This window comes from Nicotiana sylvestris, chromosome 10 (genome assembly GCF_000393655.2).
Source record: "Nicotiana sylvestris chromosome 10, ASM39365v2, whole genome shotgun sequence".
NCBI classification, from domain to species: domain Eukaryota; kingdom Viridiplantae; phylum Streptophyta; class Magnoliopsida; order Solanales; family Solanaceae; genus Nicotiana; species Nicotiana sylvestris.
The window spans coordinates 66,450,754-66,467,853 of NC_091066.1; the positions used below are offsets into that span (position 1 = coordinate 66,450,754).

The following is a 17,100-nucleotide window of genomic DNA, read 5'->3' on the forward strand; positions in this document are numbered from 1 at the left end:
ACCCCACCACCTCAGGAGATGAAAACCTGGGTGGATGAATTAATTAAAAAAAAAAGAATAACTAACATGCTGTCATGGTAAAGATAAAATTCACTGATAGCTAGAATAACTTTCTACCATGGTAAAGATAAAATTCACTGATAGCTAAAAAGCTATTTTATTAAATATATCTAACATGTATAACTAAATCCTTACCAAAAAGATATAACATTAGCAGTGACGTTGTCCGGGGAGAAAATCATCAAAATTAAAAGATGAGGCTCCACTTTAATTTTGGCTGCAGTAGGCCTAGATTTATGCTTAATTTCTTGTGACTTTGTTCACTCTTAGGGGTCGTTTGGCAGGATGTATAAGAATAATGATGAATATGGTGTATTAGTAATGTTGGTATTAGTTATGCTGACATTAGTTATGATGACATATTTCTTATTCATTGTTTGGTTTGAGTTATTAAAGCATTGCACAATTTGTAAAAGAATTGTCTGTTTACAAAAACATCCTCATAATCAGTCCATACTTTATCTTTTTAAATGAAACATATATTGAGGAATGTTTTTATATGAAAAAGGTTTTAAAAAAATATTTGATTTGTCTACTTATATTGTAATATAGAAGTGAATATTTATTTCAAAAAAAAATATGCTAAGTATTTATTTATTTACTAGGAATATAACTTTATTTTCCACTTTCTTGGATTATTTCAAACTTGCATTAATATAATAATATATTTAATCAAGCATAAATTTTGAAAGATAATTTTGTCTTTAACTAAGCTAATGGATGCATTAAAACTCATTGCATTGTTAATACCATGGCTTCTTATGTATTAGTTATACATAGGATAATACAAATAGGATGTATAACTAATGTTTGCATAACTAATGCATAAGTTCAAAAAGTATATCAAACAAGGTATTATTAATACACATGTTAATGCATGCATTATTTTATGTGATGCATCAAAGGAAGGACCCCTAAGACACACATACATACATACATTTGGACTTAATTAATAACAATCCTTAAGTTCAATCAACACACTGTTGATGCTGACCACTTCGCCCCCCGTCTTTGGAACCACAGTTACCGCAATAATGTCTTCATCTTCCAAACCACAGTCCTCTAGCAGTTCAGTGATGGCTAGCTTGAATTCTTGTACTTCAACCGCATGATTGCCACTATTAGGTCCATGAACATGTGGCAAGCTGGTATAGCTCCCTGCATATTCTTTCTTGTCAATGTCATCTGCATTCACAGTCTTGTCTGCATTGACGAACACATCAAACTTTATATACTTGCTATCATCATACTTTAAATTCTTGAATGTTAGCACCTCCTCAAATTCATCTTTCTCCTGCTGACTCCTTGATGTAGCTGGCCTCTCTATGCTAAAGCAAATTGCTCTGTCCAGATTTGAGAGTGGGAATACCTTGCTGGCTGGCTTAACTGAACGTAGATTCACCTTGCCCGGTGTGGTCTTTTTCCCTGGCTTAAAGTTACGCCATGGTGTGGCTTTCGGTTCGTAATCATACCCCATCTTCTTGCTGTCCAAACAGTCTCGGACTTTCACACGCCATGGGTCGCGGTTTTCATCGTAGAAAAAGAACTCCGAGTTTAACCAATCATTGTCTGTGAGATCCCTTCTTTTCCCTCCTAGTGCTTTCCATTCATTCCACATGCGGTCCACATTGGCGTGGTGGCTGTAAAAAACTGGGTCTAAACCAGCTGAGTAGAAATTACCCATATCCTCACCGTATGATGGCACACAATTACCCAAATCCGTACACCGCACAGTACCAGTCCAAATGTGAACCGGAGTATGAGGAATGTTTTCAATGGTTCCCTGCCCCGGATTGGGTTTAGATCCGAATCTGTAAGGCTCTCCGAAGAACAACAGCGGGCATGGAGCATTAGTTATCATTTGACGATACATTAGAATTAAGTTGTTAGTTATCATCTGTATTTCATTAGTTTTGACTTCATCACCGAAAAAACCAAGATCGATTATGGTTCCATTACGGACATGTGGATTACGTCTTGCATCGTAGAGGGAAGAACCTTCGACATCGAACATAGCAGGCAAACGCATGCCGCTTGGATGGTCCCAGTTCCAATATGGCAGAGCAAAAGTTGGATCATCGATGAGGGAGCCCAAGATTCTCTCGTAGAAGTACAAGTACCATCTATGAAACGGGAAGAAAAGCCACGATTGGTGAACTTGTAACTTTTGGTCACCCATTGTGTAAGCATCGTTGCAATAAGCACAATGGATATTAGCTTGTTGCTTGAAGCCAAGAGGATCAAATGGGTCTTTGTCTAATTCCCTCATTTTACTAGTGGCTAACTGGTACTTGGCTATATACTCCTCACTCACGTCTTGGGCAGGGGGCCGCTTACGAAGCTTGGACATGCGAGGGATCTTGTAATATGGAACGCTGTCCATATCATCTGGTGTAGGGGGGCAACAAGAATATGGTACAGTTGGACCATCCGTTATCGTGGCCGGGCCACATGATTTTAGATCGGGGGGTGGTACGGGAGCAGCAGAGGCTAATGGCGCAAGATTAGTTGCGCCATACAGCCCTCCTAAACCCAAAAGGACATTCCTTCTGTCAACAGCTCCTTCTTTAACTGCGTCAAGCTGGTTTCCGTCATGCTCGCCTGTGCATGAAACCTTGAAACTTTGGTTACCTTTTCCATTGAGGAAAAGATGAGAGGGTTTTGCAAAGAAAAATGAGTTGGTGGAGGAAGAAAATGGAGTTTTTGTGGTGCATAAAGGAAGAGTAGAAGAAGAAGCCATTGCTGGGATGAGTGCTTTTGCAGTGAAAGGTTTCAAACTATTTATACACAACAGGCAATGGTACACGTGAAGCACGCGGCTGATTGTTCTTATGATTTTAATAATCAGGGGCGGACCCACCAAGGGTGTTGAAAAATTAAAAATTATATTTTTAACAAAGATATTCTTTATATAAATAATAATAACTTGAACCCACTTGACACAATTGCGCTGCCTGTCGAGTTTGTCCAGTGGGTTCAAAATTTAGGATTGTACCGACTTCGAATCCATTCAGCGCAATTCAATATATTTTTAGCGGAAGGAGTTTTACGTACTACCAACACTTTGTCCCTTCTGAATTTGTTACTCTCATGTCCTCTCCTTTTTTATTTTACTATTTTACTTTATTTTCTTTGGTTGAAATCAATAGTAATAATTATTCTATAGGTTAATTTGCTTTAAAAATTAAGCCTACCTACAACATGAATTTTGATTCAAATTTTGAGGATATTTATTCAAATTATGTATTTGTTAGTTTAATTTAATTTTAGTCTATGTTGAAATCTCTATTTGTTTTATACTAAAATTTCTCACAAATTATTGGAATTATTTTAGTATTTATAAAAAAAATTATTCTATTTTGTTTAGAACTAACAACTTCTAACATAATAACAAGAAAAATTATAGATTTTATACGAATATCTTAGAGCTAGTACTTTTCTTAAAGTGAATTTCTTGAAGTAAAATTTGTTAAATTAGATAGATAAATTGCTAAAAATAGAAACATATAACTTTTCGTATCTTTTTAAAAATATTTTTAACTTTGTTAAAACTATTGAGTGCGACCTTGAAATGACTTTAGTTTGAGATTTGTTTTTTAAGAAAAAAAAATGATCAACCCTTATATGCTTGTCATACCCAACACCGCCTATACTAATACCTATAGTTATTTTTTTTGAATCCGCTTATATAAAATTTTGGGTCCGTCACTATTTTTTATGCAATAAAAAGAGAAAAACAAATATGAAAGTATCAAGAAACAAAGGCTATCGTGTTTCCATGAAGGGCTAGATAAGGTATACGCTAAAGCAGGGATGTACGTAGGAATTTTCGTAAGCGGTGTCAAAATTTATAAAAGAATTAGAATATAACTTTGATTATCATACTTTTAGACAAAATATAGCCTTAGTCTATGGACTTTGTTGAGTCTTAAGTTGGAAAAGGTCCTGAGTTCAATTCTATTTCATCACAATTTTTAACTACAAAGGCTCTCTCAAATATTTACGAAAGAAAGATGTGCTAGTTGAGGTTTGAATCTTTGATCTCTAAGAGAAAATCAAACACATTACCAATACACCAAGACAAAATTTATATCAATTGGAGTTATTTTTTTTTAATTATCCGTTTTCGTACAATATTAATACCTATATTTAATAAAAATTTCCGATGAAATGGTGTCGTGTGACACCGCTTCAGTAAGCGTAATCCGCCCCTGCGCTAAAGAACAAAATTACAACTAAGATATTTATACTTAAAAAACTACCTATTCTAACATTGCATGTGTGAATATTGTCTATCTTGTTTTTTTTTTTTTTGGTAGTGTTTATCTTGTTTTATCTTAGACTTCAAACTGTCCGAATTTATTGTATTTGATCGTAAGTTTTGTACGCTTGTAACCTACCACACACGCAAACAAAAACAGAAAAAAAAAAAAAAAAAAGTCATAAATTTTGTACGCTAGTAACCTACCACACAACTTATGTAGAAATCTTTCCATGAAATTTTATTGCGTACTCACTTAGTGTTTTTTAACTCAGTGATTAAAAGATTTAACAAAATAAATCGCTTAAACTTTATTGGGCTAAGCGTGCTATATACGAAATTATAAACTTATTTATCTCATTTTAGTTAGGTTTTTGTGTTTTAGATATAGCTATACTTTTCTTTTGTAAGATATACTTTTTGTATTTTTTATAAAAGAATTGGAACATAACTTTGATTATCATACTTTTAGACAAAAAATAGTCTTAGTCTATTGATTTTTTTGAGTCTTAAGTTAGAAAAGGTCTTCTCTCAAATATTTGCAAAAAAAAAAAGATGAGCTAGTTGAGGTTTGAACCTTTGCCCTTTTAGAGAAAAATCAAGCACATTACCAACACACCAAGACAAAATTCATATCAATTGGAGTCCATTTCCTAATTATCTATTTCCGTACAGTATTAATACATATATTTAGTAAAAATTTCCGATGAATCAGTGTCGCGTGACACTGCTTCGCTAAGCGTAAATCCGCCCTTGCGCTAAAGAACAAAATTACAACTAAGATATTAATATTTAAAAAACTACCTATTCTAACATTGCATGTGTGAATATTGTTTATCTTAGACGTCAAACTTTCCGAATTTAATGATTTGATCGTAAGCTTTGTACGCTTGTAACCTACCACACACACAAACAAACAAAAATACCAAACAAAAAAAAAAAAAAAAAAAAAAGAAAATGTCATAAGTTTTGTACGCTTGTAACCTACCACACAACTTATGTAGAAATCTTTCCATGACATTTTATTACGTACTCACTTAGTGTTTTTTAACTCATTAAAAGATTTAACAAAATAAATCGCTTAAACTTAATTGGGCTAAGCGTGCTATATACAAAATTATAAACTTATTTATCTCATTTTAGTTAGGTTTTTGTGTTATTAGATATAGCTATACTTTTTTTTTGTAAGATATATATAATCCAGACAAATTGAAGAATTAAGTTATTCTTCCTCCTTTGATGCAGGACTGAGTATTCTGTTAAATCCACTCGAAATCTTCACTAAATCGTCCGAAAATTTAGATATTAGCTCCTTAGAGTATTTTCAAGTGTTTGCCACAACATCCAACTGAAAATCAAGTCCAATTTTATAAACACGATTTTTTAACTCGAAGATTTGTTTAATGACGGACCAACTCCTTTTTAAGTTTTCAATACCATTTTCCAAGCACATCTCTACCCTGCTAAACTCCCAGTTGCAGAGGTGGTAAAAAAGGCAAAACACACCAAAGAATTAATAATGTCGAAGTATCAACAACTAGATCCGACTTTTGTTATCTAATCAGACTGATACTCACGTGGTCCTTTTAATAAAAGAACTCTGCATAGACAATAGTATTTTATTTATGATCGTGTAATCTGGGGTTGGCATGAGTACAAAAAGGTAATTTACATAATAATAAAGCTTGGCAGCTAAAACAACACATATCCAGACGAAGTTCAGTAAATAAAGGTGAAATGAGGTTGATAGATAAGATGAATCCCGAAAATAAAAGAAAATTATTCAGTACGATGCCATACCTCTAAAACTTCATCGCGTGGACTGTAACGATTCGATCGGTCGTTTTGAGCTCTAGCACATTCTTCGGCAATTTGAGGCCATGAAAAGCTTCACTTCAGATATTATAACTTGTACGCATGGTCGAAATTTAATTTCGGGAAGTTTGGAGTTGATTTGGAGATATTCTCATTTCGGAAGCTTTAAGTTGGAAGAATTGACTAAGGTTGGATTTTTGAGTAAACGACCTCGGAATCTGGATTTGAAGGTTCCAACAGGTTCGTATGATGATTTCGGACTTGGGTGTATGTTCGGACCGGATTTTGGATGACCCGGGAGCATTTCGGCGCCTATTGTGGAAGTTGGCATTTTGGAAGAATTTAATAAATTTGGGTTAAAGTGCATTTTAATATTATCAACGTCCGTTTGAGATTCTAAGACTGGGAACATCTCTGCATGGCAATTCTGGTATTGGAAGCGCGTCCGGATATGGATTTGGAGGTCCGTAGGTCATTTTGGGGTCATTTGGCGAAAGTTAGAAATTTGAAGGTTTTTGAGAAGTTTGACCAGAAGTAGACTTTTTGTTATCGGAGTCGGATTCTGATTCCGGAAGTTGGAGTAAGACCGTAATGGAATATGACTTGTGTGCAAAATTTGAGGTCAATCGGATGTGATTTGATAGGTTTCAGTATCGAATATAGAAGTTTGAAGTTCTAAAGTTCATTAAGCTTGAATCGGGTTGCGATTCGTGATTTTGATATTATTTGATGTGATTTGAAGGCTCGACTAAGTTCATAATGTGTTTTGGTGCATTTTGGTGTAATTAGTTGAGGTCCCGAGGGCCTCGGAGTGATTTCGAATGGTTAACGGATCAAGTGGAAACTTAAGGAATGGCTGGAGTGCATCAGTTCTGGTGTAATCTCACCTGCGCAAGTTTGACCGTAGGTGCATGGCCGCAGAGGCGAGGAAATGGTCGCAGGTGCGGTTTAGGCGAAGAAGGGCAGTGACCGCAGGTGCGAAGGGTTGTCCGCACCTGTGAGGTCGCGGATGCGGTGAGGTGTCGCAGGTGCGAGAATGAGAAAGGAAGCCTGGGGGCGCAGATGCGGAAATTATCTGCAGATTTGGGTGCGCATATGCGCTGGAGAGACCGCAAATGCGGAAATGGACTCGAGTCCTGGATCGCAGAAGCGATGGCAGAATCCGTTGATGCGGGATCGCATATGCGGTCAAGTTATCCGCAGAAGCAAGAGTTGGGCAGAACATAAGGGGATCAAACTTGGCCGTTTAGTCAATTTCATTTGGGATTGTTGGAGCTCGGTTCTTGGGTGATTTTTGGAGCTTTTAAAGAGGGGATTTCATCATCAGTCATGAGGTAAGTGATTCCCACCTATTGTGAGTTAAATATAAAGATTTTTATATAGATTCAAGCATGAAAATTAGTAGAATTTGGGGTTTTGAAGAAAAACCTAGAAATTGGTATTTTTGGATTTTGACCACGAATTTAGGCATGGAATTAAGAATAAATTATAGATTTGAGTTCGTGAGCTTATGGGTAAAGTTTATCTTTGAAAATTTTCAAAATTCGGGCACGTGGGCCAGAGAGTGATTTTATCGACTTTTCAAACGGAGTTGGAAATTATTGTAAATAGAATTATAAGGATTTGAGTATATATTTATGGATTTGCTCATTTATTGACTAGTTTTAGAGCATTGGGCATCGATTTGAGTTGCTTGAATGACTTGGGAGCCGGTTATGGAACTTCGGTGCGAGGTAAGTCTCCTTTCTAACCTTGTAAGAGGGAATAAACCCCATAGGTAAAATAATTCAATATGTGCTTCTATTTGTGGGGGGATACGTAAGATCGAGGTGACGAGAGTCTGTGCGTAGCTACTATTATGCTTAAGCCCGGATAGAATAGGACCCAAAATCATGCTATACTTGTGATATTTGTAACTTTATTGTCAATTTAAATTGCTTAAATCATATAGAACTTGGTAAATAAATTTCTAAAAGATGAAACTTCATTTTCTTGACTGTTAAAAGAAGATTTTCCATTTCCTTGGATAATTTCTCCTTGATAAATTCTTGATTGACTGTTTGAATGTGTATTCCTTTCGTGGAACAGGCCGAACGCCTTGGCAGATTAAATAGATACATATGTGGTTTGCGTCGTTCGATCCTCCGGCAATGCATAGTTTAAATATTATGTTAGATCGGGCCTTAAGACCTCGGTATAATTTGCGCATGACTTAACTGATTGTTTTGGAATTATTGATAATTGATATGGCCTCCTTGGCCGGAGATATAAATTGTTAAAAGATGAAAATAAAATTTAAAAATCTCCTATTTTCAAAAGAATTATTTATCCGCTTCATGTTATTGAGTTTACAATCGTCTTATAAAAATTCACGATTAAACATATTATCGGTATATTATTATTAGCCATAGTAAGTGTCGGAGTCGACCTCTCGTCACTACTTCTTTGAGATTAGACTAGATACTTACTGGGTACGCGTTGTTTTCGTACTCATACTACACTTGCTGTATATTTTATTGTACATGCACATGTATGGCTAGTGGCCTAGTGGGCGCAACGGCATGGTTGATATGGGGACTTAAGTAGATTGCATTCTATATTACGACCCGCAGCCAGCAGAGTCTCCTTCAGAGTATTTACATTTTCTTTCCTATCTAAATTTGTATTCCAGACAGTTGCCGTATTTTATTTTATTTCCTAGTAAATGCTCAAGCACTTGTGACACCGGATTCTGAGTTGATTATGAGATATTTAGTATTGAAATTGGAAAACATTATTATTTACTCTGAGAAGTCTATCTCTCTTTATTTATTCAAAGGAAATTATTATTTCTAAAATGTTAAATGAGAACTAAATTATCTATTTAGTGTTGGCTTACCTGACAGTAGTGTCCGGCGCTATCGCGACCTTTAATGGATTTTGAGTCGTGATAGGGACAATGACCGGTAAGCTAGGGCTAATCTCATAATATGGATGTTCAGACAATTGCCGTTTATTTTTTGTTATAACTGCTACAGTAAAAATGAACTTCAAGCTTCTCATTTCAAACGCATCAATTAGCATCTAAAATATACCACTCGCATACAATTTGGATACAAAAGTATTGATGCATTCAACTTGCATACAATTATATCATTGTATGACTTTTGTATGTAGATTATATGTTTTTGTATGTCGAGTGTATATCAATGTGCGTACAATGATACATTGAACATACAAATCACATACATACAACATACAATTTATCATTCATCCACCAAACATTTACAACCACTAATCATCCCCGTGGTAAACACTATTAGTCTATTACAAGACCCTTGAGGCAACCCAAAAGAAGAATGGGAGGGGCTGAAGAAAGTAATATTTATGTTAAGGGAAACACTACTAGAAATCCGGTAAAAAGAGACCACAAAAAGCGACCAAAGTTGGTCGCTTATAGGCCTAAAAGCGACCAAACATGCCTGGTCGCAATATTGTTGGTCTCTAAGGTAATAGGACCAAATATTCTGATTTTGACTTTAGTGACCAACTTTGGTCGCTATATTAATTTAATAATATAAATTTGGTAACCAAAGTTGGTCTCTACATATGAAATACGTTGTTTTTAATTTATCATTAATCATTAGAAAGCGACCAACTTTGGTCTCTAATCCAAATATTATTTTAAAATCTGGACAATAGAGACCAAAGTTGGTCGCTAAATTCAAGAATTTAATTATTTTTTTAAAGATAAGCGACCAACATTGATCGCTATATTTCCAGAAATTGTATTTTTTTAATAGAAATCTGGGCAGGTAGCGACCAAGGTTGGTCGCTATTGCCCAGAAAATTATTTTTTTTATAGTGAAATGCGACCAAATAGAGACCAAAGTTGGTCGCTTTTCTTGGTATATTTTTGGCAGAAACTGCCTGTTTTGGCAGCTACACCACCTGCCAGCTTACCAAACATCCTAAACAGGCATTTTATGCCAGCAACAACAACAACAACAATTAAAAGCAACAATCAATAGAACTAACACATTAAGCTAACAAAACTAAGTTAACGCTTATTACAAGCCCATTCGAACTAAAAAGAACTAACACAATAGAACTAAATTTTTTTGTCTAGTTCAAAGTATATAAAGTACTCAAGGAGTGTTCTTTCAGCATCCTCGTCCGAAAGTTGGATTGCCTCGCCCGATTCATTAGGTGGTTGACTGCGTATGAATTCCCCCACGTCAGCTGCATGTGAAGCGAACCTATATGAAAAATTATATATATTGAATTAGTATTTCAAAATTTATATAAAAGTAAATCAAAATACTTAATGAAAAGTAAAAAACCTACATGTATATAGTCGAGGTTCGACCCTCCTTTCTGAATCAGTCTCTTTCTTCTTCTTTACAATACGAGTTTCATTGAATACCTCATCTTGCTTCATTGGCATCATAAAGCTGTCTGGTGGCTTTGGTGATTATCCTCGTGGTACTATTACTCGGGATGAACTTGGATACAGAGAATAACTTGGATACAGTACCTGACAGGGTGTGTCTTTGATCAATTGTTGATCTCTATAGCTACAATGATAATGAGAAGGCAACGACATGTGTTTCAAAATAGTGATGGTATAGGTAGGATTTAACATTTCCTAAGTAGATAAAAGAGGTTATAGAGGAATTCTCTACTTCACTTTCCAAGAGGAAAAGAAGTTTGATTGATAGTGACAACGTTGATGAAGACGGAATGTTTTCCGTTGGTCATGGCAGTTCCCATAAAGCGGGGATCATAAGACTCTATGATGACAAAGATTATAGGAAGTTTTGTTCTAAACTTTCTTCCAAGTCTGATCCGTACAAGCTTAATATGATATTGGTGATATTTCTTCGGATTCAGACAATGATTTGACCGACAAAAGTATGGAAATGCTCTTAAAAAGAATTAAAGGTAAAATATTTTTCTTGGTAGAGAAGGATGCTGAAAAGATTTTACCTTTAATTCTTTTTAAGAGCATTTCCATACTTTTGTCGGTCAAATCATTGTCTGAATCCGAAGAAATATCACCAATATCACATTAAGCTTGTACGGATCAGACTTGAAAGAAAATTTAGAACAAAACTTCCTATAATCTCTGTCATCATAGAGTCTTATGATCCCCATTCTATGGGAACTGCCATGACCAACGGAACACATTCCGTCTTCATCAACCTTGTCACTCTCAATTAAACTTCTTTTCCTCATGGAAAATGAAGTACAGAATTACTCTATAAGCTCTTCTTTTATCTACTTAGAAAATACTAAATTCCTACCTACACCGTCACTATTTGAAACACATGACATTGCCTTCTCATCATCATTGTCGCTAATGAGAAGAATAATTAAAGGCACACTTTGCCAGGTACTGTGTCTTAGTTATTCTTGGTGGAAGTTCTATTGCATGTCTAATAATGTCATCAACCTCTTCTAATAATCCTCCGGCAATCTAAAATTCCAAAACATAAACTAAAAGTTCAATTCATATCCTAAACCTTCAATTCATATCCACAAAAGTTCAAGTCATATCCTAAAGGTTCAACTCATATCGTAAAAAGTTCAAGTCATATCGTAAAATTTCAATTTATATCGTACAAGTTCAATTCACAAGAACAAAACCTAAAAACTAAAAGTTCATCAATTCTTATCCTACGAGTTTAAACATAAACTAAAAGTTCAATTTATATCCTAAAGGTTCAATTCATATCCACAAAAGTTCAAGTCATATCCTAAAATTTCTATTTATATCCTAAAAATTCAACTCATATCCTAAAAGTTTCAATTTATATCCTACAAGTTCAATTCACAAGAACAAAACCTAAAAACTAAAAGTTATATTCATATCCTACGAGTTTAAACATAAACTAAAAGTTCAAGTCATATCCTAAAGGTTCAATACATATGCTAAAGGTTCAATTTATTTCCTAAAAGTTCAACTCATATCCTAAAAGTTTCAATTCATATCCTAAAAAGTTCAAGTCATACATAAAATCTTCAATTTATATCCTACAAGTTCAATTCACAAGAACAAAACCTAAAAACTAAAAGTTATATTCATATCTTACGAGTTTAAACATAAACTAAAACTTCAAGTCATATCCTAAAGGCTCAATACATATCCTAAAGGTTCAATTTATTTCCTAAAAGTTCAACTCATATCCTAAAAGTTTCAACTCATATCGTAAAAAGTTCAAGTCGTACATAAAAGCTTCAATTTATATCGTACAAGTTCAATTCACAAGAACAAAACCTAAAAACTAAAAGTTCATCAATTCTTATCCTACGCGTTTAAACATAAACTAAATGTTCAATTTATATCCTAAAGGTTCAATTCATATCCACAAAAGTTCAAGTCATATCCTAAAATTTCTATTTATATCCTAAAAATTCAACTCATATCCTAAAAGTTTCAATTCATATCCTAAAAATTCAACTCATATCCTAAAAGTTTCAATTTATATCCTAGATTTCTATAAACCCTAGATTTTTATAAAATGTTAAATAATGATAAATACAACCTAAACCCTAGGTTTCTATAAAATACAATGTTAAATAATCAATTGAAACACTAGTCATTTGAAACTAATTCATAGCTAATAAACAAAACATTATAAGCTTACACAAAAGATATAAATTGTAATTATAACCTAGAATTTTTAGGAGGTGGAGAAGGAGAGAGACGCAGTAGCGGCAGAGGCGACGACGACGGGGCGGCGGCAGCTGGGCGGTGGTCGTTGGTGGCATGGGTGGGGCCTCTGGTGCTGGGAGTTGGAGGGGGGGTTTGAGTGTGAGAGAGAAAAGAGAGATTTTGGGAAATTTTTTAGAAAGAATGGGAGGGGATCCCGGTTTTGACACTCTGGAATTAAAAATAGCGACCACAGTTGGTCGCTATTTTGGTAGGTAAATCAGTTTTGAATTTTTAGAAATAGCGACCAAAGTTGGTCGCTATTTCTAAAAAAATTATATTACTCTTAATTCAATTTAAAATTATATATATATATATATATATATATGTAGTATAAATTTAGGATTTTAATTCAATTTAAGCTCTCTATATATATAATACAATTTAAAATTATGTACATATGTAGTATAAATTTAGGATTTTAATTCAATTTAAGCTATATATATATAATACAATTTAAAATTATGTATATATGTAGTATAAATTTAGGATTTTAATTCAATTTAAGTTATATATATATTCGATATAATACTACCAAATACACTTATACTTAGTGCATAGTATATATATATATAAGCTATATTCGATATAATACTACCTAATACACTTATACTTAGTGCATAGTATAGTGTAAGTATATATATATATATATATATATATATATATATATATATAAGCTATATTCTATACAGTATGACCTAATACACTTATACTCAGTGCATAGTATAGCGTAAGTATATATATATTATATATATATGAGCTATATTCGATATAATACTACCTAATACACTTATACTTAGTGCATAGTATAGCGTAAGTATATATAGTATATATATAAGCTATATTCGATACAGTATTACCTAATACACTTATACTTAGTGTATAGTATAGCGTAAGTATATATAGTATATATATAAGCTATATTCGATACAGTATTACCTAATACACTTATACTTAGTGTATAGTATAGCGTAAGTATATATATATTATATATATAAGCTATATTCGATACAGTATGACCTAATACACTTATACTCAGTGCATAGTATAGCGTAAGTATATATATTATATATATATAAGCTATATTCGATATAATACTACCTAATACACTTATACTTAGTGCATAGTATAGCGTAAGTATATATATATTATATATATATATATATATAAGCTATATATATTCGATACAGTACTACCTAATACACTTATACTCAGTGCATAGTATATCGTAAGTATATATATTATAATGTGTATAAGCTATATTCGATACAGTATTACCTAATACACTTATACGCAGTGCATAGTATAGCGTAACTATATATATATTATATATATAAGCTATATTCGATACAGTATTACCTAATACACTTATACTTAGTGCATAGTATAGCGTAAGTATATATATTATATATATAAGCTATATTCGATACAATATTACCTAATACACTTATACTTAGTGCATATTATAGCGTAAGTATATATATTATATATATAAGCTATATTTGATACAGTATAACCTAATACACTTATACTTAGTGCATAGTATAGCGTAAGTATATATATATTATATATGTAAGCTGCATAGTATAGCGTAAGTATATATATATATTATATATGTAAGCTATATTCGATATAATATTACCTAATAGACTTATACTCAGTGCATAATATAGCATAAGTATATATATATATATATATATAGAGAGAGAGAGAAACACACACACACACACGCACGATTCGTAGTACTATTCATCCCTTGTATTACAAAAGTATTAACGGCTTATATTTATATTATTTAGATAGTAAATACAAAAGTGATTTTTAATTTTGACCATTGTTGACCTGAATAGAGACCAACTTTGGTCGCTATTTATTCAAGAATTTAGTTTAGCGACCAAAGTTGGTCGCTATATTTAAATCAGATTTAATTATATTTCATATAATATTTAAATTAATAATATAATTATTAAAATTGTATAACTGGGCCCTATTTAAGAGACCAAAGTTGGTCGGTATCTGCCTACCCTTTAAGTAGCGACCAACGTTGGTTGCCATTTTTATATTATATATATATATATTTTATAATTTTTTTAAAATAATAATATAATTATTAAAATTTTGTAGGTGGGTCCCTGAACCATAAGTTCTAGGTTCTTGTCCCCATCAGAGTCGCCAGAGCTGTCACACCTCCTTTTTACCCAAAAAACGATAGTGGAGCTTTTCCAATTAAAGTGACAATAAACGAAAAGTATTATTTATTTAATTTCAGAGTCTCCAATTGGAATAATTTATGGTTTCCCAAGTCACCGGTTTATTTTAAATCCCAAATCGAGGAAATTGACTCTATTTTTACGCTTCGCGAAATACAGAAATCCGGGTAAGAAATTCTGTTAACCCAAGAGAAGTTGTTAGGCATTCCCGGGTTCCGTGGTTTTAGCGCGTTTGCTCAACTATTAATAATTGGCCTCATTATCTGATTTATTACATGTTTTATACCTATTGTGCATTTTTAGCTTTTCAACCGCTTTTAAATAATTTATGGAGTTATTTCTGGAACAGGTTACGGTTGTCGTACACTTGTTTATTTTTGTACATGTTGCGAATCGTGCCACAGGAACCATACCCACAATCTACCATATTTGTATTTTATTAATATGTAAAGTTATGGTCGAGTTACCTGAAATACACACGCGAAATTGAATTTATGTATCACAACTACGTCACAGGAACTGTACCCGCAGTCGTGATGATTTATTATTAATTGTGCCTAAAGCAAACTATGATGTTCATATGATAATGTTGTGAGGCCATGAGTTATGGAAAAATAAAATCATTAGAACAAAAAGTTTCAAAAAGTGTAACAGTCATTAGAACAAAAGCTCTAGCAAATTGCACATGAGCGACTTGTTTCAAAATTCTGAGTGCATTAAATCAAAGTTTGATTAAAAGAGTTTCTACTTCATTTGACTTTAATTTCAACAAACAAGATTTGACAATTCTAACAGCAAATTTATTACATCTTGAACACTAACAAATTCTAATAGCAAAATCAACAACGCCAGATTAGAACACCACTCTACAGAAATGGAGCATCAAACGACAAACAGAACATCAAATCTCTTACACCTAAAAAATCAATTCCCCAAATTCAACCTCTATTGCTCTTGTCATATTTTCAATCACATCAAAAACAAAGTAAAAGAACCAGAAACGAACCTGAGAAAAGCAAATTTTTGATTAATAAAGAGATTCCGAAAATTACACGAACCGAAGAAAATCACAACTTCGATCAAAATTTGAAGCAGTAATCTACTCGAACGGAACCACGAACCACCTCAAACGGCTAACAGAACCTCAAAAGTCTCGAATGGGCCCCGTGCTTACAGTAATTCTAGCTCAACCAAGCTTGTGAAAGAGTTGAATGTTAATGTATGGAAAAAAAAAAGCTTGACTAAATATCTTTTGAACAAAAATGAGAAAAGATGAGCAGGAAAAGAATTCTCAGAGAAACAGTTATATTAGGCCAAACTCAACAGTAGCAAAAATGAGAAGAGTCACTGGTTTGTGAACTCAAATCTGTCATGTTCCATATGTTTCCTCCCAATATTTCAAAGTATATATTTCTTGTTCATCTCATCATTTACTTGAAATTTTGTCTTTATAGCGTGATCCCAAACGTGTTCTCTCAATGTTTGAGAGAATCAGATCTAAGTTCCCTCAATTTTCGTTCACCCCCTCTTTGTTTCTGCGTTTGTTCCCCTTTTTGTACGTGAGTGTGTTGCGACACTTTTTAGGGGTTTTTCTAGGTTGCTGATGGATTCGTTCCTCTAGGTTTTAGGAATTAGGGGTTTTAAAAGGTTTTAATTTGGGTATAAAGGGTATTGAGCTCAATGTTTTGGGCTATCTGAAATTGAGCCTTTCCAACCCAAACTCTTAGTTCTTTTTCTACAAATAATGTATAATCTATACTATAAAATACCTAACTAACTCTAATTAATTAAAATAAATAATATTATATTATAAAACTATTTTTGGTATTTTTTAAGATTATATAAAAATAAAAATAGATACAAATAGGTGAAAATAGCATTACTACATTAAGTACTAATTAACCTTAAATTAAATAGACATGAAACTATTTTGTGTATTTTTTTAATAATACTAAATAAAATAACTATAAAAATAGTATATTAGAATATTAGAAAATTTCAAATAACTCAAATAAATATATAAAATATGCGAAACTGCTACTATAGCTTGAAGACGTGGC

The 17,100-nt window shown here is 33.1% G+C and overlaps 1 protein-coding gene across 1 annotated transcript; it reads right to left on the reverse strand.

Annotated features, from left to right (window-relative positions):
• Positions 1 to 899: 899 nt before the first annotated feature.
• Positions 900 to 2,859, reverse strand: LOC138880374 (polyphenol oxidase E, chloroplastic-like). Its single transcript, XM_070160421.1, has one exon. The coding sequence runs from the start codon at positions 2,798 to 2,800 to the stop codon at positions 1,010 to 1,012; it is 1,791 nt and encodes a 596-aa protein (XP_070016522.1). The 5' UTR covers positions 2,801 to 2,859; the 3' UTR covers positions 900 to 1,009.
• Between the last annotated feature and the right edge of the window lie 14,241 nt (positions 2,860 to 17,100).